The 26613-nt window shown below is 37.0% G+C and overlaps 3 protein-coding genes across 4 annotated transcripts; 1 reads left to right on the forward strand and 2 right to left on the reverse strand.

Moving 5' to 3' along the window:
- The first annotated feature begins 15258 nt into the window (after positions 1–15258).
- LOC104116240 (pto-interacting protein 1) lies at positions 15259–18523 on the forward strand. Of its 2 annotated transcripts, XM_018777645.3 has the most exons (7): positions 15259–15396; positions 15557–16068; positions 16160–16417; positions 16500–16672; positions 16765–16844; positions 16954–17101; positions 17938–18523. In XM_018777645.3, exons 2-7 carry the CDS (start codon positions 15645–15647, stop codon positions 18277–18279), a joined length of 1425 nt encoding a protein of 474 aa, XP_018633161.1. In that variant the 5' UTR covers positions 15259–15396; positions 15557–15644; the 3' UTR covers positions 18280–18523. The 2 variants fall into 2 exon arrangements, with proteins under 2 accessions (XP_018633161.1, XP_009625352.1); XM_009627057.4 differs by having other exon boundaries at positions 15296–16068.
- An 823-nt stretch (positions 18524–19346) lies between these two features.
- LOC104116249 (polcalcin Nic t 1) lies at positions 19347–19873 on the reverse strand. Its single transcript, XM_009627066.4, has one exon. The coding sequence runs from the start codon at positions 19786–19788 to the stop codon at positions 19534–19536; it is 255 nt and encodes an 84-aa protein (XP_009625361.1). The 5' UTR covers positions 19789–19873; the 3' UTR covers positions 19347–19533.
- A 1203-nt stretch (positions 19874–21076) lies between these two features.
- LOC104116257 (probable fructokinase-6, chloroplastic) lies at positions 21077–26326 on the reverse strand. The gene is made up of 7 exons (XM_009627080.4): positions 25837–26326; positions 25354–25565; positions 24137–24349; positions 23420–23617; positions 23136–23273; positions 22214–22330; positions 21077–21477 (listed from the first exon to the last, which is right to left on the reverse strand). Exons 1-7 carry the CDS (start codon positions 25988–25990, stop codon positions 21343–21345), a joined length of 1167 nt encoding a protein of 388 aa, XP_009625375.1. The 5' UTR covers positions 25991–26326; the 3' UTR covers positions 21077–21342.
- Positions 26327–26613: the final 287 nt, after the last annotated feature.

Consider the following 26613-nt stretch of genomic DNA (forward strand, 5'->3'; position numbering starts at 1 on the left):
ACATCATCCTCGGTTGGTATGACTGTTTCAACAGGTTGAGCATCATGTTGAGATGATGTGGATCACATCCTTGTATGTAAATAAGCTCCCTCATCACTAGCTTCTTCATCATCATCGATTATCACAGTGTCTATGACCAGCCCGAAAGGAGGATCAATCATCATCGCAATCGGAGATGACTCGGGGGCATCAACCCTTGCCCTCTTATTCTTTTCCCCGGTCGCAGAGGAACGTTTTCTCTTTGGTTGCTTATTCTCTGGTCGGGGACTTCGTGAAGAAATGTTTGGGCCCGAAGCAGGCCCGGAGATGCATGTTCGAGTAAGTGCCTCCTGAAGTAGCCTCGCCGCATCAGCAGGGTTAGCCAAAACATCTTCCTCGGGGACATTAATTGAGCCCACAAGTAGACCTAATTTCAAGAACAAGTCAGAAGGGTTCAACCGAGTTCTTCATATACAAAAAATGGAAACAAGGTAAATTAAAGTTATCGTGATTTTTGGCCTTCCTCCTGTATTTAAGGGACAACTCTTTCCACAAATGGGTTTCGGGCGTTGTGACGTACAAGATCTTCTAAACCCACTGGTCTAAGCCTTCTATCACCGGTGTGATCCATCGAGTCTCTGTAACAAATGAAGGTCGAAGGATCAATACGAGCATGAAAGAATATTTAGTAGGAAAACGTTTATTAAAGGGAACTCACGAGAGCGGTTCCAAGTAACCGGAAATTAGAAATTATGAAGCCGTTGTTGGAATAACGTCACTGGTGGCAACTGCAACAAACCGTTCCATCCACCCACGGTCATTGTCGTCATCCATGCTAGACAGTAAAGCATGGTGGCCATGCTTGCAAAAGTTTATCATTCCCCCACAGAAAGTTTTGGGGGAATAGAGATTCATCATATGAGCTAGGGTTAGCTCCTCTCTGGTTTCTTGGCACAAAGCCGAAGACAAGAGACCGTCCTCCACACTGAAGGATATACCTGTGCCAAACACACTTGGTAGCGAACTCAAAATTCTGTAATTACGGAATCAAGCTCTCCACTCAAAGAAAATGCACCCAAAGTAAAGGGATACGTGTAAAGGTATGTAAACTCTTCCTTGGGAAGGGTCACTCGCTTCGATAGATCGGGAGCCATGATATCCAATTCATGGCAACGACAATCTTCCTTCACAGCGAGAATACTAGATGGACGAATAGAATAAGAGTATCTGCTAACAGCCCATGTACGAGGGTTAGTAGAAGGGAATTTCTCCTCAAAATCTTTTGTGGTATTGAGTCTTTTTGGTATGATGGAGTCTACGGTTACGGTTGGAGCGACAAAGTCATCAGTTTTGTTTTTGCCTTTCGAAGAACCAGTACGTTTTGAGGAGGAATCCATCGAAAAAGAGAAAGGGTTTTTGTTTGAAGAAGATAAAGACTTAGTAGGCGAAATGATATGAAAGAAGTTGGAATGCAAGAGGGGAAGTTGATATGTATAAGTAAAAGTTTTGGCGGCTAAGATTACCTCGACAATCGGCAAAAGGCGTGCTAAATCATGGGAAGACACTTGTTTGGGAAATTAAATGCTGAGTGACAAGCGTCCAATCAACCGTCAGTGGCTTTCAAAAGGAATTATAGTAATTCCCGCCAAAAATGTACTTTCTACCAACTTTCTAGTAACTCAAGATTGTGTCACCGGAAAGCAGAGGGACTATCTGTATAGGAAAAATGTCACGACCCAAAATTTCTACCTTCGAACCGTGATGGCGCCTAACATTTCACTTGCTAGGTAAGCCAACGTTAGAATAATATTACCTATTTTTAAAATAATTTTTAAATTTATTAACAACAAAGAACAATTGCGGAAGTAAAGTCTAAAATATAGTGAATAATCCATAAACACAATGGTGTCTAAATACCATCCCAGAATTGGTGTCACAAGTGCACGAGCTTCTATAATAAATACAAATAAAGGTCTGAATAAAAATAAAGCTGTCTAGAAACAAACACACAACTAAAGTAAAGTAGATGGGGACTTCAGAACTGCGAATGCCGTGCAGTTATACCTCAAGTCTCCTCTGAGTAGCTGAAATCCGAGCAAGTCTATGGTACGCCGCTGGGACCAACACCAAAATCTGCACAAGAAGTGCATAGACCCCATGTACTAGTAAGTGCTGAGCCTAACCTCGACGAAGTAGTGACGAGGCTAAGGCGGGTCACTTACATTTCTTATACGCAATATTAGTAACAGCAACAATAATAGAAATAAATCGGGTAACTCGTTTATAATAATTGAAGCCAACTCAGCAGTCATAACCAATTATCATTTCCATTAATTCTGTTGCAGCGTGTAACTCGCTCTCACAATATATTCACATTTAATTCTGTTGCAGCGTGCAACCCGCTCTCACAATATATTCACATTCAGTTCTATTGCAGCGTGCAACCTGCTCTCACAATATATTCACATCCAGTTCTGTTGCAACATGCAACCCTCTCTCACAATATATTCATTTTAATCAAGTCTGGTGCGGCGTGCAACCCGATCCCCCAATATAATATATATATATATATATATATATATATATATATATATATATATATATATATATATATATATATATATATATATATATATATATATATATATGTCGACTTTGAAATAAGTCTGTTGCAGCGTGCAACCCGATCCTCCAATATGGACTTTTAATAAGTCTATTGCGGCGTGCAACCCGATCCTCCAATATGGACTTTTAATAAGTCTGTTGCGGCGTGCAACCCGATCTTCCAATATGGACTTTTAATAAGTCTGTTGTGGCGTGCAACCCCTCCAATATGAACTTTTAATAAGTTGGTTGCGGTGTGCAACCCCCGATCCTCTAATATATTCATTATGATTAATTCTGTTGCGGCGTGCAACCCGATCCTCCAATATATTCATTATAATCAATTCTGTTGCGGCGTGCAACCCGATCCTCCAATATATTCATTATATTCAATTCTTATAGAAGAAATTTTCCCAATAAATGCAATAATTAATATAAAATTATAAGACAACAAGCATACAATAATTATGATTTAATTATGAAACAAACAAGGCAAATAGTAAATTATTATGAAAATCAGAGAGAAAATATGCAGTTTAATATTTAATATGCTAAATGTTAAATAACAATTAAGGAATGTCAAACATCAATCAATTCTTAAAAATAATTAATTTTTCAGACTTTTAATTTTCATCAAAAATTCATAACTTGAGTTGGGGACCTCCGAATTCAATTTCGGGCATACACCGAGGTCCCAAAATTTGATACGGACCCACTGGCACCGTCAAAGCACGGATCTGGGCCGTTTACCAAAAATGTTGACCGAAGTCAAGTAAAATCAACTTTTAAGGCAAAAATTCTTATTTTCATTAGTTTTTAACATAAAAACTTTTCGAAAACCTGCCCGGACTGTGCACGCAAATCGAGGAAGGTAAAAATAAGATTTTAAGGCTTAAGAACGCAGATTCGAGTTCTAAAATATAAGATGACCTTTTGGGTCATCACATTCTCCACCTCTAAAATAATCGTTCGTCATCGAATGGACATAGAAAAGTACCCGGGCTGGTGAAAAGGTGGGATATCTACTCTGCATATCGGACTCAGACTCCAAAGTAGCTGCCTCAATAGGCTGACCTTTTCACTGCACTCGAACTGAAGGGTAACTCTTTGATCTCAACTGACGAACTTGCCTAGCTAGAATTGCCATCGACTCCTCCTCGTAAGTCAAATCCTTGTCCAACTGGACAGAGCTGAAATCTAACACATGGGATGGATCACCGTGATACTTTCAAAGCATGGACATATGAAATACCGGATGAACAACTGCTAAACTAGGTGGCAACGCAAGCCTGTAAGCCACCTCTCCCACTCTCTTCAGAATCTCAAAAGGTCTGATATACCTAGGGCTCAACTTGTCCTTCTTTCCAAACCTCATTATACCTTTCCTAGGTGAAAACCGGAGCAATATTCTTTCTCCAACATGAATGTAATATCACGAACTTTACGGTCGGCATAACTCTTTTGCCTAGACTGAGCTGTGCGAAGTCAATCCTGAATAATCTTGACCTTACCCAAGGCAACCTGTACCAAATCGGTATCTAACAACCGAGCCTCTACTGGTTCAAACCAACCAACTGGCGATCGGCATCGCCTTCCGTATAATGCCTCATATGGAGCCATTTGAATGCTCGACTGGTAGCTATTATTATAAACAAACTCTGCTAACGGCAAAAATTGATCCCAAGTACCTTCAAAGTCAATAACACAGGCGCAGAGCATATCCTCCAAGATCTGAATAGTACGCTCGGACTGTCCGTCCGTCTAAGGATGAAATGTTGTGCTCAACTCAACCCGCGTACCTAACACACACTGTACTGCCCTCCAAAAGTGAGAGGTAAACTGCGTACCTCGATCAAAAATGATAGACACAGGCACACCGTGAATACGGACAATCTCACGAATGTAAATCTCTGCCAACCGCTCCGAGGAATAAGTAGCTCCCACAGGAATGAAATGCGCTGACTTGGTCAATCTGTCCACAATGACCCAAACTGCATCGAATTTTCTCTGTATCCGTGGGAGTCCAACAACCAAAATCCATAGTGATACACTCCCATTTCCATTCAGGAATTTCTAAGTTCTAAAGCAAACCACCAGGTCTCTGATGCTCGTACTTAACTTGCTGACAATTCAGGCACCGAGCTACATATGCAACTATATCCTTTTTCATTCTCCTCCACCGATAATGTTGCCGCAAATCTTGATACATTTTGGGAGTACCTGGATGAATAGAATACCTGAAACTGTGTGCCTCTTCAAGAATTAATTCACGAAGCCCATCCATATTAGGCACACAAATACGACCCTGCATTCGCAGAACTCCATCTTCTCCCACAGCAACCTGTTTGGCATCACCGTGTCGCACTGTGCCCTTAAGGACAAGTAAATGAGGATCATCATATTGTCTCTCTCTGATGCGCTCATATAAAGAAGACCGAGCGACTGTGCAAGCTAGAACCCGACTGGGTTCTGAAACATCTAGCCTCACTAACTGATTAGCCAAAGTCTGAACATCTGCAGCTAATGGCCTCTCACCAACCGGAATATACGCAAGACTATCCATACTCACAACCTTTCTACTCAAAGCATCGGCCACCACATTGGCCTTTCCGGGGTGATACAAAATGGTGATATCATAGTCTTTCAACAACTCCAACCATCTTCTCTGCCTCAAATTAAGATCATTTTATTTGAACAGATACTGAAGGCTGCGATGATCAATAAATACCTCACACGAGACACCGTAGAGGTAATGCCTCCAAATCTTCAGCGCATGAACAATGGCTGCCAGTTCTCCGTAGAGGTAATGCCTCCAAATCTTCAGCGCATGAACAATGGCTGCCAGTTCTAAGTCATGAACAAGATAATTCTTCTCGTGATCTTTTAACTGCCGCGACGCATATGCAATCACCCTGTCATCTTGCATTAATATTGCACCAAGCCCAATGTGATAGGCGTCACAATATACCGTATACGATCCTGAACCTGTGGATAATACCAACACTAGTGTTGTAGTCAAAGCGGTCCTGAGCTTCTGAAAGCTCCACTCACACTCATCTGATCATCTAAATGGGGCACCCTTCTAGGTTAATCTGGTCTTAATAGTTGTTCATAATCAATTACAGAATCGTCAATTAACTTCATGTTAACAAAAATCTCATTTCAAACCTTCATAATACTAATAACGAGATGCGAGGCATGAAGACCTCATAATTATTTACCTGAATTAACGATTCACATTTAACGCCATCTGGGCAGGCACCTACCTCGTAGGTTACAACTCAATATTACAACACGAATTTGGCAAGTATGCACAGAGAATTTCATACAAAAAAAAATTCAAATAAGCCTCGCAAGCATGACTCCCTATTAGTACTATAGTACAAATTTAATTTCACAAGGGAGAATTTAAACACAAATATTTTTATCACAAGGATCTCGTCCTTATATAACTTCCACCGCAGCTCATAGCCCGGTTTAAACATATCAATTTATTTTAAAATGCGAGGACATCGGCCTCAGTTCTGAATCACAAGTAATATACACATCTTGCCAATCGAAACTTTCCATTTTCTCCTTTTAAATAACTTTCGTTAAACAAAATCACAACACATAATGTACCCTACACCGGTAGGGCATATAATTCACAATTTGTAATTAATTATTCGGAAATACATCAAAACATACCGAAATAAGTACCAGAAAGGCACCTTTAGCCTCACAAATTTTACTAGAGTCCATCATGGAATGATATGTGTAGTTATCTCCATAAAACCTCCCAACAGAAGTAAACACATAAGTAGATTATAGAATTATGAAGCTCACTCATAAGTGTAGCACAATAGGAGGACTCGTCTTGATATTCAGAACCGAATCAAGTTAAGGAAATTATTCCTTTATTTTAAATCGAGATCGTACCTATAACGACACCATCTGATGTAACGACCTCCACCATACCATAAAACAAATATAACAATGGCTGGGTCTCCACCTCTAGGACGCCTTCTACCCGCCTGTCCTCCACCCTTAACTGGTCGTGTGGGTGGTGTAGTAACTGCAATGAGGAACGTAGCCTGAGTGATCTGATGAAATATGCCTCTCTCAAGTTTGGGACAATTTTTCTCATGATGTGCCTAGTATCACCGCATTCATAACAACCCATTTGCAGGTTTGGCTGCTCATACTGAGTCTGTGCCAGATAACTAGAATAACCATTGTAGGACACTTATGTCAATGGTGCATTAAAAGAACTTACTGGAGCACCTCGATTAATCCGATGTGCGAACTGGGCTGGCCGACTACCCGAGCCCCCGCTATAATGATTTATACTCACAGAGTAGAATCCACTGAATCCCCCAGAACCTCGAGACGTCTTGGCCTCCTTAGTTTCCTTTTTCCTCACCCCAAACACGTTCTAATATCTTGGAAATTTCTACCACTAGTGGAAATGAAGCATCAGCCTGTAGCTCCCGAGTCATACATAATTTTACGATCATAATTGAGTCCTTTAATGAGTCTGTGGACTGGCTCTCTAGCTATAGGAAGCAAAGTAGGAATATGACGGGTTAAATTATTGAACCAGATGGCATATTATGACACCGTCATGGTGATTTGATGCAACTATTCAAACCCTATGTGCCACGCATTACGAAGAGTCTGGGAAACAAACTCTTTCAAAAGTGTTCTAGGAATTGAGCCAAGTGGGCGGTGTTGTATTGGCTGGTTTGCCCTCTTCATAGGCTTGCCACGAACACCTGTGGAGAATTATCTCTCCCAAGGCCAATTTCTTCTTTTGTTATGTTGACTCAACACTGTTGAGCTGACCCATTTCTTAACATACTCTTCGATTCTTCTTTGGGGTAACCCTTACCCCTATTTATACACAATGATCACAAAAGTAGAGCTCTATGCAGGAAATTCTTAGCACAAACCACATAGTCCAGAACCTCCTCAACCACTGTACTTCCTCCGAAGCACCCCAAAATCCGCAACCATGACGTCCACACTAAGTAGACATTTTGTAAATTTAAAGTTGTTTCTCTAACTCCTTTGGTACTGAAGTATAGGATTATTAAGTAGACGGACATACCGCAAGTCCCAACCTTATCCTCTACAAAATCTCTCGCCTTAAACATGTGTAAATTTTTGGGGAACCTTTTAGTACCACATATATACATTTCAGGCCAAAACTGATATAACACTTGACCCCGCAATCCATCCATTAATAGTGGACTTCCCCCCCACTCGGCGCGAAGTCATAGTTCACCACGTCCGATGATCCACAATAATAACCTTCACAGCTCGTATAAATCAACCAGATGCCAAGGTCCATTGCATCCCTCACATGATTCACTGGTTGATTTCTCAATACGTCTGCATCTTCAGTCGGAACCACGCGTTGAGGCAATGTTGAGCATCTATGGCTCTCTCGTAATCCATTTATGGCATCACGAATCGTCGATGCACAACTGATACCGAGTGCGCAATGTCATACACGAGTAGATACAAAGGAATACGAGATATAGGTTTCAAGCAAAATCAATGCCGCACGATAAGGAATGAAAGAAGTGATATTCCTAAACTTCATATCCTCTGAGAGATAAGTACAGACGTCTCTATACCGATCCTTCAGACTCTACTAAGCTTGCTCGTGACTCGTGAGACCTATATAACCAAGTGCTCTGATACCAACTGTCACGACCCGAAATTCCCATATTCGGACCGTGATGGCGCCTAACATTTCACTTGCTAGGCAAGCCAACGTTAGAATAATATTATCCATTTTTAAAACAATTTTTAAATTTATTAACAACAAAGAATAATTACGGAAGTAAAGTCTGAAATATAGTGAATAATTCATAAAAATAACGGTGTCTAAATACCATCCCAGAATTGGTGTCACAAGTACACGAGCTTCTAGAATAAATATAAATAAAAGTCTGAATAAAATAAAGCTGTCTAGAAATAAACACACAGCTAAAGTAAAGTAGCTGGGGACTTCAGAACTGCGAACGTCGTACAGTTATACCTCAAGTCTCCTCTGAGTAGCTGAAATCCGAGCAAGTCTAAGGCACGCCGCTGGGACCAACGCCAAAATCTGCATAAGAAGTGTAGAGTGTAGTATTAGTACAACCGACCCCATGTACTGGTAAGTGCTGAGCCTAACCTCGACGAAGTAGTGACGAGGCTAAGGCGGGTCACTTACATTTTCTGTATGCAATATTAGTAACAAAAACAATAATAGAAATAAATCGGGTAACTCGTTTATAATAATTGAAGTCAACTCAGCAGTCATAACTAATTATCATTTCCATCAATTCTGTTGCTGCGTGCAACCCGCTCTCACAATATATTTACATTCAGTTCTGTTGCAACGTGCAACTCGCTCTCACAATATATTCATTTTAATCAAGTCTGTTGCGGCGTGCAACCCGATCCCCCAATATATATATATATGCATGTCGACTTTTAAATAAGTCTGTTACGTCTTGCAACCCGATCCTCCAATATGGAATTTTAATATGTCTGTTGCGGCATGCAACCCGATCCTCCAATATAGACTTTTAATAAGTTTTTTGCGGCGTGCAACCCGATCCTCCAATATGGACTTTTAATAAGTCTGTTGCGGCGTGCAACTCGATCCTCCAATATATTCATTATGATCAATTCTGTTGCGGCATGCAACCCGATCCTCCAATATATTCATTATAATCAATTCTGTTGCGGCGTGCAACCCGATCCTCCAATATATTCATTATAATCAATTCGGTTGCGACGTGCAACCCGATCCTCCAACATATTCATTTACCAATTCTTATAGAAAAAATTTTTCCAATAAATGTAATAATTAATATAAAATTATAAGACAACACGCATACAATAATTGTGATTTAATTATGAAACAAACAAGGCAAATAGCAAATTATTATGGAAATCAGAGAGAAAATATGCAGTTTAATATTTAATATGTTAAATGTTAAATAACAATTAAGGTACATAATTCAAATAGCTGTAACAATTAATGCAAGAATTCAAGAATTAAAATTTGACAAAGAATAAGAGAGAAACAATTATTATAATAATTAATTCATGATTTAAAATAATTTATGATTTTTCAAGTAAATACGCAAACAATTAATTTGACGACATATAGACACTCGTTACCTCGCCTATACGTCGTTCACATGCATTTCACATAACAAATAATTTAAGGGTTCTATTCCCTCAAGTCAAGGTTAACCACGACACTTACCTCGCTTTCAAATTCCAATCAATTACTCAACCACAACTTTTTCTTTTAAATTTGTATCCGAAAGCTTTAAATCTATTCACAAACAATTCAATATACTCAATCCGAATCATAGGAATTACTTCCATATGAATTAACTAATTTTTCGGATAAAATCTGAAATTCATTAAAATATTCGGCAGTGGAACCCACGTCTCAAATCACGGAAAAACTTACGAAATCCGAACACTCATTCCGAGACGAGTCCGGATATATAATTGGTTTTGGAATCCGACCTCAATTCGAGGTCTAAATCCCCAAATTTCGAAATTCCTAAGTTCTACCCAAAAATCCTAATTTCACCCTAAAAAATCTAGATTCTAGGTTGAAATCTTGTTATAAGATGTAAAAGATTGAAAGAAAAGAGTTAGGAATCACTTACCTATGATTTGGGGAAGATTTGGTCTTTGGAAAATCGCCTCTTAAGGTTTAGGGTTTTGAAAATATGAAAAATGGATGAAAAATCCCGTCTAAGTCTCTTTTACTCAACTGCAGGTGTCGCAATTGCGACCTGAGCTTCGCAAATGTGAAGGAACACTCGCAATTGCGATGCCCTTCACAGTCCCGATGCCTTCGCAAATACGAGGAAAGTGTCGCATTTGCGACCACTGAATCTTCGCAAATGCGACTAAATGATCACATTTGCGATCACTGCCCTTCCCCGACTCCCTTCGCAAATGCGAAAACTATTGGCCCAGCTTCTCTTCCCATTTGCGATGAGAAGCTCGCAAATGCGAACCTCTCAGAGGTCGCAATTGCGATGCCTGATCTCGCAAATGCGAGATCAGAGGCCTGCAATAATATCAGATGCCCAACAGTGTTTTCCAAGCCAAATCTCACTCCGTAGCCTATCCGAAACTCACCCGAGCCCTCGGGGCTCCAAACCAAACATGCACACAAGTGTAAAAATATCATACGAACTTGCTCGCGCGATCAAATCGCCAAAATAACACATAGAACTCCGAATTTAGCACCAAATCAAATGAAATTCTCAAGACACTTTAAAATTTCTATTTTCTCAACTGGACGTCCGAATCACGTCAAATCAACTCCGCTTCTCACCAAATTTCACAGACAAGATCTTAAATATCATAATGAACTTGTATCGGGCTCCAGAACCAAAATACGGACCCGGCACTAACAATGCCAAACATCAATCAATTCTTAAAAATAATTAATTTTTCAGACTTTTAGTTTTTATCAAAAATTCATAACTTGAGCTGGGGACCTCCGAATTTGATTCCGCGCATATGCCCAGGTCCCATAATTCGATACGGACCCACCGGGACCGTCAAAGTACAGATCCGGGCTCGTTTACAAAAGATATTGATCGAAGTCAACTAAAATTAACTTTTAAGGCAAAATGCTTATTTTTATTAGTTTTCAACATAAAAACTTTCCGAAAACCTGTCCGGACTGCGCATGTAAAATCAAGGAAGGTAAAATGAGATTTTTAAGGCTTAAGGGCGCAGATTCGAGTTCTAAAACATAAAATGACCTTTTGGGTCATCAAAAAAAAATACGACATGACACATGGCCGCTTAAAGGAAGGACACGTGGAACACCAGATGAGGATGGCCACCGAACATAGCTATTCCGCTTGTCACCGGAAGAAATAACGAGTATTAAATATTTTGCGCTCGGTAATATTTAATACGGAACATTTTGCAGCATTAAGGATGATGGCCCGTTACAAGGAATTTGGCATTTATGTCTAACGTTATATCTTCATCAATGGCCCTCATAATTGACATTAAAGAAGGGCACGATCCTAGGACTTCTTTCCCTAGACATAGCTATAAATAGAGAGCTCAGTTATCATTGTAATAGAGAGGAACTTTCTAGTTAACTTACACTACATTCTATACAATATTCTAATACAATTTTATTTTCTCGCTATTGATCTCATGATTGTTGTGCCCGAAAACCCTGTTCCCGGACTCATCAGCTCTGTCGTTTCATCTACATTCTAAGGCTAAGTATTTTATATTTCAGAAGTTATTTCATTAGTTTTTGGATCAAATTAATTCACTTGTCTAGAAACCACAAACAAATTTAACTATACAATTTTACGGGTAAACATTATGAACTCTAAAATCGAGTTATACGTGCAGGTAAATGTTGAGCTAGGAGAGGAATACACCCTTAGGGGTGTCAATGGATATTTAAAAACTAACTAAACCTACCGAACCGTACCATACAGAACCGAATTTTATGTTTCTTTTAAGGTTTTTATATAAATCTATAGTTGTATCGATAATTAGGGTAAATCTTTTATTTTATAAAAATAAATCAAAAAAATATCGAACCGTACTGAATAAATTTACAATGTGAAAAATATATTTATATATTAAGTTTAAAAATAATAAAGCAATAATTTTTTCTTGGGCCTTGAAATCATGAAACAGATACAAGCCAATAAGTAATTAAAGTCAAAATCCTAATTTTCAAACCTGTTATGCTACTCCTATTGAAAGTAAATTATTTCCAGCATATTCACTAGCAAGACACAAGGTATTGTAGCGATTATGAGTACCACACTACAATGTATTGAATATGTTTCCTTTCGTATGATTTAGATTTATTTTTTTGAATATTTAATCTTCTATAGACTTTATTCTTGAGTCCCACTTTGGTTAACATTTTTTCACTCGTGTGATTTATATTTATATGTATTTGCTTAGTTTCTTCTACGTTGCTGTAGAATAGTTGATGGACCTATACTTTAGCCATCTTTCATATTTTCTTAATTCATCACCTTTTAAACTATAAAAATTTCTAGAGAGTTTTACTAAGTCCTATTAAAGTGCGTATGTTATTGTATTCTACTTCTACTAGTGACTTTTACATGACATTTTAAAAAAATATCAAAAATTAACCGAACTGTACCGATACCGAAGAGAAACCGACATGATTGGGACAGTTTCGAAAAGTCTAATTTTGATTATATATAATAAAATAATCGAAAAATTGATATGATACAAATTTTATAAAATAATCGGCCGAACCAAACTATTTACACCCCTGACACCTCTACGCCACCGAAGAGGGGAATAAACTCATCCAAACTTTGGTGGGAAAAAATTACTCGTCCAAACTCAGTGTATACACTAACAACTCAATATATACATGACATGTGTCATGTGGCTTTACATAAACTGTTACAGGTTAACTATAGTTAATTAATAGATATTCTCTCCTTATTTTAATACTAATCATAGTAAACTACAAGTAATATAATTTGGCGTAAATGCCCCCCCCCCCCCCCCCCCCACACACACACACACACTCTACAAAAAAGCTTGGCTCCGTCCTTTCACTCAGGTTCACAAGCACGAACCTTCTGATTTTATTTTTACTGTTAGGGAAGAAATTCTTAAACTAGATGTTATATTATTTTATAACCTGTAATATTTAAGCAGAGTGATTTTAATTTGTGATAGTAGCTATCTGGGAAATTTTCCAGTGGTATCAGCTTAACTAACTGCCTTCGTCCATATTAATTAGGTAGCTTAGCTGACTCTTCTCTGCACGGCTTCTTTATCCATTTATTTCCTTTCCTTTTCATTTTCACAGGGGCAGATATTTATGCATTCCTAACTCCTTTTGATTAAAAATGTATTTATAATGTTTAACCTTTCAAGGTCGTCCTTTCATATCGATTAATTTAGTGATCCTTAATATTTTTATTTCTTGTTGGTGATAACTTAAATATATAATTTGATAAAATTACTAATGAGAACGGATCAATTAAAGTGAGGGATAATCATGAGTAATATCTATTTCATAGTAGCAACAAAAATGGTAGATAATTTTCTTCACCTACCTAAGTTTTATTGAATAAAATCTGTGGTAATTGAAGATATTAGATTTCTAATAAAATAATCGATAACAAGTTAGATCAAAACACAACTATTATTAAAAAGTGTTGATTATTCACATCCATCGCATGATCCCGTAATTACTTAATTTGTTGACATGGGAGGAGCATGTATCATCGTTAATTAAAGACCCTATATAACCTAAAGTAACTATGATTATTCCACCTAAAGATCTCATATGCTATTATTCGAAATAAGCGACATATCATTAGCAATGTTCATGAATATGATGTTTCAACTGACCTTCCCGCTCTCATTCCCTTGTTTGTCCCTTGTCTTTTTGTGTCAAAATTCATAGATTAAACTTAGGTTTATACGGATTGTCGGAAGGAGTTAAATGCAAGAATTTTTTTAAAATCCACTTAGATTCTTAAAGCTTATCGATCGAGAATAACTAAGTTTAATCCAAATCTCTTTTGCAACCCCCAATTTGAACCCAAACGTAACGCTAGTTAAAGAGTGCTAGCATAAGCAGACAAACGTTATCATGATCTTGTTATCTAGGTATATTTACGTTCATATTCTTTTGATAAAATTGTTTTAATTTAATTTCTAAAAGTATCATATTCACAGATACAATTTTTTGACAAAAATAAAATAACACTCTCATATACTTCACTGAGCTCACATCAATCAGAAGGATTCCAAGTATTCGAGCTATAATTGTACAATAAAAACTTATGTTATTGAATTTGAGAATTAGACAGAACATTGCTTTAGTTTACCGAAAATTAGTATTGAAGGCCTATAGTGGAGAGTTTCTCCTAGTCTTACCTTGTAGTATTCTTATTTTCTTATTCCTAGATCTTTATTATTACATGTTGTGTCATTCTCATCAGTAATATTAGTATTATTCTTGTATTTTTTTTATTTCTATATTTTTGTTATTACACGATGTGTCATTCGCTTCTGTTGTCATATCACCTTGTTGTTGTTCGTTGCTTCTTTTTAATTGTTTATTGAGTCGAAGGTAAATTGAAAATATTCTTTTTATTTTCACAAGGTAAAAGTAAGGTCCGCGTACATATTAATTTTCTCAAACTTCACGGGTGAAATTACACCGAGTTTGTTGTTGTTGTAAATTGCGATTGCTCTCAAAGCCAAGCCAAGAATGTTAAAGACTTAAAGAAGTGGAATGACAAAAGAGAGCTCTGCTGTCAAGAATGGTAGTTGGGGGATGAGAAGGTCACCAAACTACTACATCCATCATTTTGTCCCATTTTCCTACTTAATTATTGCACTATAATTAATACTCCAATACCAAATTAACCCCTAACTTGCCCTTTTCCCTCTCATTATACCGCCTAATAAATCTTTTCCTACTTTGTTTAAAACTTATCCAAAATCCGCAAGCATCCCCCCAATAAAAGAAAAGTTCCTTCCTACCCAGAAAAGCCCCCCATTATTATGAAAGAAGGCATCTTTTTATAGTTTTTACTTGTCTTGTTAAACCTTAACACCAAGAATCTTGCATTTATCACAATTCACATTTTTCTTGTTCTTAGTATAATGCCATTAACTGTTTCCACGTAAAAATAAAACCTGGGTCGGTCTTATTTTAGTTCTAAGGGACCATCTCTCACACATTTTCATACTTTTCATTATATATTCGATCCCCTTATTCTCTCCAATAGTGAGAGTAAGGTAACTCTATCCTCTCCTACAAGCAAAGTTGTTTACTTTTCTTTATTCTTTCTTTTTCTTTTTTGGGTTTGTGGGTTTTTGTGTATAGCTTTTCAAGATCCGTTCTCAAAATGGGGTTTCTTCAGAGTAGTTGTACTAACTCTGTGGAGCCTTTTTACAGGTCAAAGACTCAACCTTTAGCCAGTACTGATACTGATAACAACTATTGTGGGTATGATGAGTTAAAAATCAAATCTTTAATTTACAGAATGATTTGGGATTTTGGGTTGGCCTGTTTTATTCCGACTTGCCGGCGGCGAACTTCCGGCGAGGATAACGGTGATAAGGATAAAGGTATTGTTAGCAGCAGTTTGGAGCATAATAAAGCTTGGTTACTTGCTGAGTCAGGAGCTTGTGGTACTGAATTGATTAATGCTGAGCCACATTCACTTCACTCCTCTTTTAGGTTCAGTTTTTGTTCTCAGGTTGAGCTTGAGTCTATGAATATGAATAGATGTTCCTCTGCTACTGTTTTGATGGTGAATTTGGATAATGGGTTGACTGATCCACTTTCCAGAGAGCTAAAATGGAGGAAAATTCAATCACTTGAGAGGAGTATTTCTCCTGTGACTCATTCTTTAATTAGGTTCACCTATGCTGAGATTGCTTCTGCTACTCGCTATTTTTCTAAAGGTACTCAAAATTGGTTATGTTCAAATTCTGGCCCTTCTTTATTTTCAATTTATGTGATGTTGATTTGTTTTTGTTTTCTTGAATTGGGTAGGTAGAGTTTTGGGGAGAGGAGCATTGAGCTATGTTTTCAGAGGAAGAGTGGGATTTATGAGGACAAGTGTTGCTATTAAGAAGTTAGATAGGGAAGATAAGGAATCTCCAAAGGCATTCTGTAGGGAATTGATGATTGCTAGTTCTCTTCATAACCCATACATTGTTCCTCTGGTTGGTTTTTGCATTGATCCAGAGGAGGGTTTCTTTTTGGTCTACAAGTATGTATCTGGTGGAAGCTTAGAGCGCTATTTACATGGTGAGAATACTTTTGGACTTCTTTTCTTTTCAATAAGAATACAGTTTGTTTGAGACTAAGATATATAGAGTTTGATTCTCAGAGAAGAAGAGGGGAGTGAAAGGTGGTCCAGCGCTTCCATGGTCTACGCGGTATAAGGTGGCCGTAGGCATTGCAGAATCAATAGGGTATTTGCATTATGGAACTGAGAGGTGTGTTGTTCACAGGGACATCAAACCCTCCAACATTCTTCTCTCATCCAAGAAAATACCCAAGGTAATGAAAGGAACGTTCATATTTAACAGCTCAAATTGGTTGTTGTTCTTCTGGTCGATTCTGTAATTTAATCCTTATGTTGACTTATGCAGTTGTGTGACTTTGGCTTAGCTACATGGACTCCTTCACCTTCTGTACCTTTCCTTTGTAAAACAGTTAAAGGAACATTCGGGTATAATTTCTCTCTTGATAACTCTTAGGCATGACTATGAATAAGATCCTCACGTTGCTTGGCAGTAAAGAACATCCCTATATTTATGATATTTGAATTACATTTGCAGGTATTTAGCTCCTGAATATTTTCAGCACGGTAAAATATCAGATAAAACTGATGTTTATGCCGTTGGAGTTGTCCTCCTGGAGCTGCTAACTGGAAGGAAGCCAATTGAAGCGAAAAGAGGACCAGGAGAAGAAAACTTGGTGTTGTGGGTAGGTTCTTGCTTTAATTTCTTCCAAGCTGTCTTCGCTTATCTTTATTTTGGATAGTTAAATCAGTCCGGCTCCATTTGCTGGTATTTGTCAATGCAAGCATATAGATTATCCACCATAATTTCTGCCAAGGATGTCTCTAGTGTGATTTTTTTTAATAAAGCCAGTTATGTGTGATAACCTGTCTCTTTTCCTTTCTTCTATTTGATTTTAAATGGGGCTTTCAGTTTTGCTGATGTTTAGAGATTTTCTGTTCTAGATAGTCACTATCGCAAAGAAAACATGGTCTTTAGAATAGAGTATTCTGTTATATTGTTCTTTGTGCCGAGGGTCTATCGGAAACAACCTCTCTACCTTCACAAAGGTAGGGGTAAGGTCTGCGTGCATCCTACCCTCCCCAGACCCCACTTGTGGGATTCTCACTGGGTTTTTTGCTGCTGTTGTTGTTGTTGTTGTTCTGTTCTATTGGTAGGCTGTTCAAGCTCTCTGATGCACAACTGAGACATCCTGTGATTGATGATATTTTGAAAGAAGCATGGAAACCTTGTGATAAGCTTTATAAAAATATTATGCTTGATCATACTGATAGATGGCTCTACTATATATATATATCAATTACAATCAATTTGACCAGTTCATACATGAGTCAGTGTGCGTGTGAAGTAATCAGATTCAATACACTGACGATGATAAGACTCTAGGCATCAAAATTTGGCAATGATTTGGACCATCTATCCTTGTGTTATTACCATGATTGGCTGCATAACAATTTAGACCCTTTTTTGTTCTTTTTGACAAGATTTGGACATTAAAATCGTCTTCTTTGTTGTTATCAGGCAAAGCCTCTAATGCAGCAAGGAGCTCTTGAAAAGTTTCTTGATCCAAGACTCAAATTCCCTCAAAAGAATGTACAACAAATAGCTCGGATGACCCAAGCAGCAGCTGCATGTATACACAGTGAAGAGTCTCGAAGGTCCAATATGGACGAGATCATTGCCATATTGAGAGGCACAGAACCTCGTTCCACGACCAGAAAGAAGTCTATTTCACGCAGTAATAGTTGTATGATTGAGTGTTATCCCCAATTGCAGCGGACAAAAAGTGAAATGAAGAGTCACTTGGCCTTGGCAATGTTAGGAGTTCCTGACTTCGAGGAGGAGGATTTTTATTGTCGTTGACATGAAAGCAATCAATTTGATTTTTTCTTTTCCCCCCTCATCCCATTCTACTTGAAATGGGAGATTATAGTGTGACAACTGATAAAGCTAAGCTCATTTAACTTGTAGATATAGAAGTAGTGGTTTGTATATATTTATCCCTGATTTTGGTGGAAAAAATATGGCAGGTTCTGTTTTGTATGATCACATAAAAAAGGTTGTGAATTGTTTTCTGGTATGATTTTAGTTCTTTCCTTGATTGCAAGTTTAAGGCTTTCATTGGTTATCTAAATGTACTGTGTTTTAGCTAGTTTCGTATCGTTAAGTTGCTTGCTTTGGCCTGTAGTTTGGCGAAGCAAGGGTAAAAAGAAGGCCCCTTTTTGTATCATTTGCATTGAGATTTCTCAGTTTTTCTTATCTACTTTTACTTCATAATTAGTAATTTCAGCCAATCAAACCATTTTCTTTCCTGTAACCAAGAACCGTTGCTCTATTTGTCAACGCTAAATTAATTGGAGCAGTTTATGACAATCTACAGTAGGCCACCAAATTTAAATTTAATTAGGAGTAGTAAATTTGTTGAACACAACTCTTACTGGGTTTTTAATGTATAGGAAGCTGACAACATATTCTCCCCGTGCCATTCTTTTTTCCTATTGATGGCGTTTATTAATAAAAGAAAAGTTGATCAATCCATTTCAGTATTAGGTATTTAAGAAAAGATATGGTTCAGAAAGTACAACCATTATGCCACGAACAATGAATAAAATTAGGTCACCTTTACATTATTTGTGATTTGCTAAGATAACGACAGCTAAACTCCCCCATAGGACCCAAATAATGAAATATCGTGTCATAATACAGGGCAGAAAAACTTGCAGTTCAATGTTGTTGACCCACGTTGCCTAAATTATAAATTTTAGTTAAACCAAACATTTAGAACCAACCAAATAATTTAGAAAAAAGATATACACACAATCCACCTCAACAATGATGTAAGGAATATGAGGTTACAGTTTAACTAAGTGAAACGGTTTTCTGCAAGGGAAAAAAGAAAAGGAAAAGCCAGGACATTCGAAAGTGACATATATCAAAATGTAGGAAGAATATTCATTCATAACAATCGCAAAATGAGTATAATCTTATTATGTGTATACATTTTAAATCTTTTATGCATATGTATACATTGTTCGATCTGAAAGTAATGAATGTAGTTAAACTCGTAGAACCCACTCTAAATCCGCTTCTAATGTTAAGGCGTGTGCATCAAGAAAGCTAGAATACTTTAGCAACATCCTTAATCAAACCTCTATTGGCTCGAGCAAATTCTTCGAATTCTTCATAAGAAATAAAGCCATCCCCATCAGTGTCAAGTTCAGCCATCATATGTTGGACTTCTTCAGAAGTTACAGAGCCTAACATTTTCAAGGTTTCTCCAAGTTCTGCTGAAGAGATTTTTCCATCACCATTTAAATCAAAACGCTTAAAGATTCGTTCGCGATCAGCTACGTCTTGTGGATCTTCAGCCATTCTTTGTTTTGTTTTTTTGCCTTTTTGTGATGGTTACAACACAGGCAAAGTTGGTTTTCTTTTGTGAGTTTGATTTTGGATATTTAGATCCGAAAAATGAGTTACAAATTGGGTTATAAAGAGGTCTTCATCCAAGCATGTATGGTCAGCCTTAGCCTTAGGACACGGGCTGTGTAATTTTATGGTTCTATAAAACTGCGCAACAACTAATCTGTTTGTTTATACTTGGTGGAAGGAGATAAAAGTGACTCCAAAAACAGACGATGACAACATTTTGACACCTCAAAATTGCGTACAATTGGGGAAAAGAAAAAATAGTTGAAACATGGAAAAGAAAAGGTTAACCAAATATGAAACATATCCCTATTTATTACTTATTAACAATCTTATGGGATCCTATACCTTGTTATTGCACAATAGCACTTGATTTATTGTAGGTCAGATGTATTATTGTCCGACAGAAAATAACAGCCAACAGTCATCAACAGTAATTTTAATTTCAGTATGTTTGATTTATCAATTTTTCAAACAAGAAAAAATAATCTTTTTTTACAAAATAAACAATTTAGACGTCAATTATTAATGATTTGAAACCAAAAATTAGCTTTCTTAGGTGCTTGTCCGAAAGTGACAATTAATTTGTGAGTTCACAAGCACAAAAAATCATTATTAGAACTTTATCAACATGCAATTTCATATCGGACAGGAGAGGATTCGGGTTTTTTAAATTTGGGATGGTCAATTGTGTCTGAGCAAGACACGTCTTGCCATCTAAATTAGGGGCAGATCTGCACAAAAGTATAACAGTATCCCTCAATCGACCAAATAGTATAACAGAGGGCACTTTAAACAATATTCAATAGTACATGGGCAATTTTGACAATTTTCCGTCGTAAAAAGGAGGCATGTTATCTTGTATACTCTGATTTCCTTTATATGATAAGCTAGCCTTATATACTCATTCTAAACAACAATTGCAAACAGGGACAATATTTGGACATTTGACGTCCTAAAATATAAAATTTTCAGGTATATCTATATAATGTCTAATGCATTTTGAAACATATACTATCCCTAGATCTCTCTGATGTCCTACGAAGCAAAATCAGTTAATTTTCATGTACCAGAAATAGGATAACAACCAAACTGTCAATGCTAATCAAACACTGTTGACAGACATAACAGTTCAGATTTGAGAATGAAAGGGAAGTGTATCCGAATATGACGAGCAAAATGTCAATGCTAATCGAACATAATTGACACAACAATTCAGATTTGCGAATGAAAGTAAGTGCAACAACCCATGCATTATCCTCATGAATTTCAACAATGATTGTAATTTCAATACATGTGATTAATAATGTGGTTATGAGCATCCACATATACGTCAAAAATTATTACCAATTACTTTTTGACCTGTTTTCAGGTTTCTGTCAACACCCTTCTTCTAGACCAACTCAATAAATGATATTTTTTTGCCTAGAAGAATGCAGGAAAACAGAAGGCACAACTTCGCAAGCATTTAAATGACACTGATTAATAGGTCGGATGATATTATGAAACTGACTTGAGCAAGGAATTCAACACAACTTCTCTTGTTGGCAAAGCTGGAATTGCTCCTCTCTCCATCACAGTCAATGCACCGCAAGCATTAGCAAAACAAAGGGCATCTCGAAGTTTGTCCTCATCCTAAGAAATTCAGATTCACAATTAGCTATAAAGAGGATAAGCACATTGTAATGAAGTATAAAACGCAACTCCAGAAAGAAAGGCAGGAAGAAGTTTGTCCTTATCCTAAGAAATTCAGATTCACAACTCCCATCATTATGAAGTATAAAGCATAATTCAGTTCAGCCGTTTCACTTTTTTTTTCTTTTTTCATAAAGTAGCTGCAGCATGAATAAGGATGTGGTATAGTTTCAGCAGCATTAGAGCTTCACCAAGTGCAAGTTCTCACTTGCAAAACGCAATTGTCGAAATTGTGATTTTTTCAGCTGCCTTATATCACTGGATTGCATATGCAAATTAATTTAGGTTACTAATTAACAAGAGGTTTCAATTAAACAGTAGAATATCCACGCTATAATTAAATCATAAATGTACTTCAATGTTATTATACTGAGGACACTCATGTAGAGCGTACAGAATCAAAATCTTTTTGCTGATTAGATAACATGATATGAGAAATCATATAGAGAGCACAGAATGTAAAGTAGCAGCCAGCAGAATGTCAGTATAGAGGAAATTAGAACTACATATCATTATTAGATTACAACAAAACCCAATATAATCCCACAAGTGGGGTCTGGGGAGGGGGTAGTGAGTATGCAGACCTTACCCTTACCGTGAATGTAGAGAGGTTGTTTCCAATAGACCCTCGGCACGAGGAACATAATATTATTAGATTAAATACAAAAAGCCTTACCTGAAGCAGTGAGACATTAGATGCTAGCTGTGACAATATTCCAGCTACAAAAGCATCTCCAGCGCCAGTGGTGTCTACAGCATCCACCTTTAGACCCTTAACTCGCCCACTGAAATCCTGTTTTGCATCATTCAAGCAACTTCAGAGAATTTATTTTTTCTCTCTCTTTCATACATAGCGTAAAACTGGCAAATCAATAGGTGTACAATTATCAGCTTCGTGACTGATTTAGAGATTTGGCCTAAAGATGCACAAAATTCTAATACTTTTAAACCTGCTCCCATGCAGTTTATGTGCCACTTGAGCAGGAACAAGCTAACAAATATTAACCAGCTTGACGAAGACCAATAGATCTCAGACAACCTCTAATGAAGTTTTCAAGAAAATAGAAAAAAATAGCAGTCATACTGTTTCAGATCATGAATCACGAAAGGGAACAGAACAAAGAATCTATTGATAGCAGCTTCGCAGGACAAGGGATTCTTATTAGTATATACTTTGACATGTATCACAGAGCAATGGATTATGGTCCTTTGCAATGAATTCATTTTGATGTTACACTAATCATTCAAGCAACAGGTGAATAACTCTAACAGAAATCAATAATATTTTATTAAGCTAAGGATTGGCTGGACAGCATTTATAAAGGGCACAGCATCTGTTTTTGTTTTGGATCTGTTATAAAGGAAACAGCATCTATATGCGCATTTCTCGATAATCCTGTGGCAGATTGTACATTTCATAAATGTGGTACTCCCAAATAGTTTAAAAAGGTATGATTCAACAAAATGGATATTACATCTTAAGATATAAGGATCGAATACAGAGATATTCAAAACTTCTTGATAAAGGGTTACAGAATCATTTGATTACACACATCGATTTGTGTAGACTGCAGAGTAGAATGCAGTTAGAAGCTTACCTTGGTGTAATATCGGCAACCTTCTGGGCCTTCTGTGACGAGAAGTAACTTGAGATTTGGATGGTACAACTTCCGAACAACATTATCATCATAAGGATCTTCTCCATGCGTCAAAAAAGAAATCTCTTCTTCACTTATCTGGTGATAACAAGCAGCTGAAACATCAGATGTAACATTCCATTTGAAAGTTCAGACTTTTACGTTCGACTCTCTTGCAAGACTAATGATACTGCCATTAACGAGTCATATTTAATATTTCACATTGGACACCTGAAAACAAGTACCTTAATTATATCAGCAGTTTCCCATATGCTAAGGATTCCTTCTCTAGCACTTTCCGCAGATGGCCACAGTGGAAGCCTCAAATTTGGATCATAGGACAAGATTACACCAGCATCCTTCGCAGCTCTTGTAGCTGCGATATGGGCTGATTTGCATGGCTCTGTAATCAGACTTATGGAGCCGTAATGAAAAATTTTTGCCTGCCAAAGGGTATAGGAATCATTGGGTATCACTATCAAGTTGACTATCCAAATATAACATAGTACTAAGGGTCCACCAGAAATAGCAGAAGGGATGTCAAGTATCAATAATGAAACTGTGCAATAAGGAAAGCTAAATCATAGAGAAACATTTTTAAAGATGGGCTGACTTGTAGAGAAACATGCTTTCCAGACAGCATACAAGTTGCTTACCTACTTCTCAAATAAGATGGTTTTCAAAATATCTGAAGAACTGGACTGTAAGGTACTCTTAGAACCAAATCATGAACTATGTAAGGTTTTTAATAATAAATAGCATATACAAAATAAGAAAAAGTCATTCTTAAGAGAAGTAACAAAGAGGACCAATACATAAACTTTTACCATTGGAACATGTAAGTAACAAAACTAAAGACTCCTTGTATAGTCTCGTCATTAAAGATTATGACCTTAATTTTTTCTCGCTTTAATGAAACTTTGAAATACTTCTTTTTTCGAGGATAAAAGAACTTCATATACCTTCCTGATCAACTCTAAATCGAGTTCATCCTCTTGAAGCAACATATCAGCACTCGGGTTACGATAGAACATAAATTCACGCTCTCCATCCTTTCTCAGTGTTACAAATGCTAAAGCAGTACGAGCACCTGGATCAAAGCGCATTCCATCATTATTGACGTTGTTCTCCTTCAAAATATCAGCAAGCATGTAGCCAAATTCGTCTTCACCAACCTGCGCAGGATTACAAGAATATATCATAAAATACTTATTGTTTTTTTTTTTTATAATTGATTTCTGCTTCACATATTTTTGATAGATTATTTTCATTTTCTTCTAATTTATGTTCTCAAATCAGCAAAGGAAACAAATGAAGAAGCTAACTTGATGCGGTAATTAATATGAATCCTCAACAATCAATCAAATTTTCAAAAATCGACAGTGCAGGAAGGAAGATGACTCTGCTGGATATTAAGATGAGTTTCCTAATTCCATAATTCAAATGCATTAGTCCAGAATAGAGAGTCTCGGATGAGGAAAAATCTGTTTCTTGCTAATGTTATATGCTAAGTTATATAATCTCAGCTTTGAAATAAGTACATAAAAGAAGGTAGTTAACATGTGTATCATGCCAGATCAGTGTTGTGAAAAGTGCTCGCTTCAGCTAAGCGTGAAACGAAGCGAGGCGGCCACTGTGTCACTTCTGTAGCGTAGCAGGTAGGTTGAAGCGTCCGCTTTTGCCAAAAAAGCGAGAAGCGCTCGCTGCTCTTCTTCTTCTTAATTGCTCCAAACATTAACTAAATAGGGCGCCCCATGGAGCAATTAATGTTTCCTCAGCAAGTGTGGCAGAGACTTAAATTAGATGTAATGCAATATCAAGCATGCATTATAGATTGATAGTTCCTACGTTGTGAACAGTCTTGTTGCTCCTAAAGCCGCTTGGTGACTTAAAATGTTTCTAGGAAACAGAAATTGGCGTATGTTTGAATAGAGACAACAAAACAATAACAAACAGTTGTCTACTCCAGCGGCCTGGAATGGTGCTTAGGAAGGGAAAAAAAAATAGATAGTCAACAATAATTAGCCAGATGTCAAATCCAAAACATACTTGATAAAGAAGCTAGGTCCCTGTACACTTGTTGAACTGAGAAAATCTATCTACCATTACAATTATTCAAACCTATGTTTAGCACATCGAGTTCAGAAAAGACTATAAAAAACGTAAGCAAATATTATACCTTCCCAATGAAAGCTGAGGAACCACCAAGACGGGAAATGCCAACAGCAACATTAGCTGGTGCACCACCAGGAGCCTTTTTAAATGCAGGTGCTTCAGCTAATGACAGCCCACTTGTGGTCGGAACAAAATCAATGAGCATTTCTCCAAAGCATACAACAAGTGAAGATTCGTCCTTCTCCAATTGCCCATTGTCGCTTGGCAATGCTCTTCCTTAAGTAATAATTGTAGAAGAAAAAAGCATAAATACAAAAAGTAGGAAGCAAATTCTATACACAGAAGAAGTGATCATAATGTAGCCCTTGCAATGGCATAGTTCACAATTACAGAATCAAAGACAGTTCAAACTTACAAACCAATATGAGCACCTTTTAAATTTTCTACACGCATATTTAAATCAGTCTGAGAATATGCTGAATTATACTGTGTACAGCTGAAAATAACTAAAATAGAAAATATTGGTAAAATTTAAAAGAAGAAACACCTTGAAGTTGGCATCGAGGAAAGAAAGGCAGAGACTGGGAGAGAAAAGGTGCTGCTTTCACACTGCATCTTCTAGGGGCAGGGAAACTTCTAGAAGCTTGACTTGAAGTGGAAACTCCACTGAAGCAGAAACTAGGAGAATGAAGAAGAGCCATATCTATATGAGATTTTAAAGAATAGTAGAAAGGAATATAGTGTTTGATCTGAGAAACTAATTGAGATTTAAAATTGAGACCCTAATACAGTTACATCAGGCGTTAGATTTCAGCAACTAAAAGGGGAAAGTACGATGTGAAGTGTTGGAGTAATCGTTGGAAACTTGGAAGTTTCAGACAATAAACCCTAATTTTCGGAAGAATTGAAGCAGTTGTTCTGTTCCAGTATAGAGTAGCAGCGGAGAAAGCAAAGACCAAAGAGTGGAAATTGAGTAAATTACAAGGACCTCTAGTTTATCCTTTGTCAGTTGCAAATCATGATTTACCTACTCACTTAATTAGTGATGTGGATTTATTTCTTGTTAATTATAATTATTTTTCAACTAAGGATGACGATGGATCAGAACGGTCGCCTTCCCCCATAGTCTTTGCCCCTCCATCTCCGCTATTAACTGATATTATAACATCGAAATTATAATACGAGACAAAATTGTTTAATAAATATATTTTTATTAAGAAAATATTTAATTCATTAAAACTAAAAATAAAATTACTATTAGGTATATAATAAAATATATGTTTAACTTTATACTAGATAAATTTTTAATTAATTTTAACATTGA

This window comes from Nicotiana tomentosiformis, chromosome 2 (genome assembly GCF_000390325.3).
Source record: "Nicotiana tomentosiformis chromosome 2, ASM39032v3, whole genome shotgun sequence".
NCBI lineage: Eukaryota > Viridiplantae > Streptophyta > Magnoliopsida > Solanales > Solanaceae > Nicotiana > Nicotiana tomentosiformis.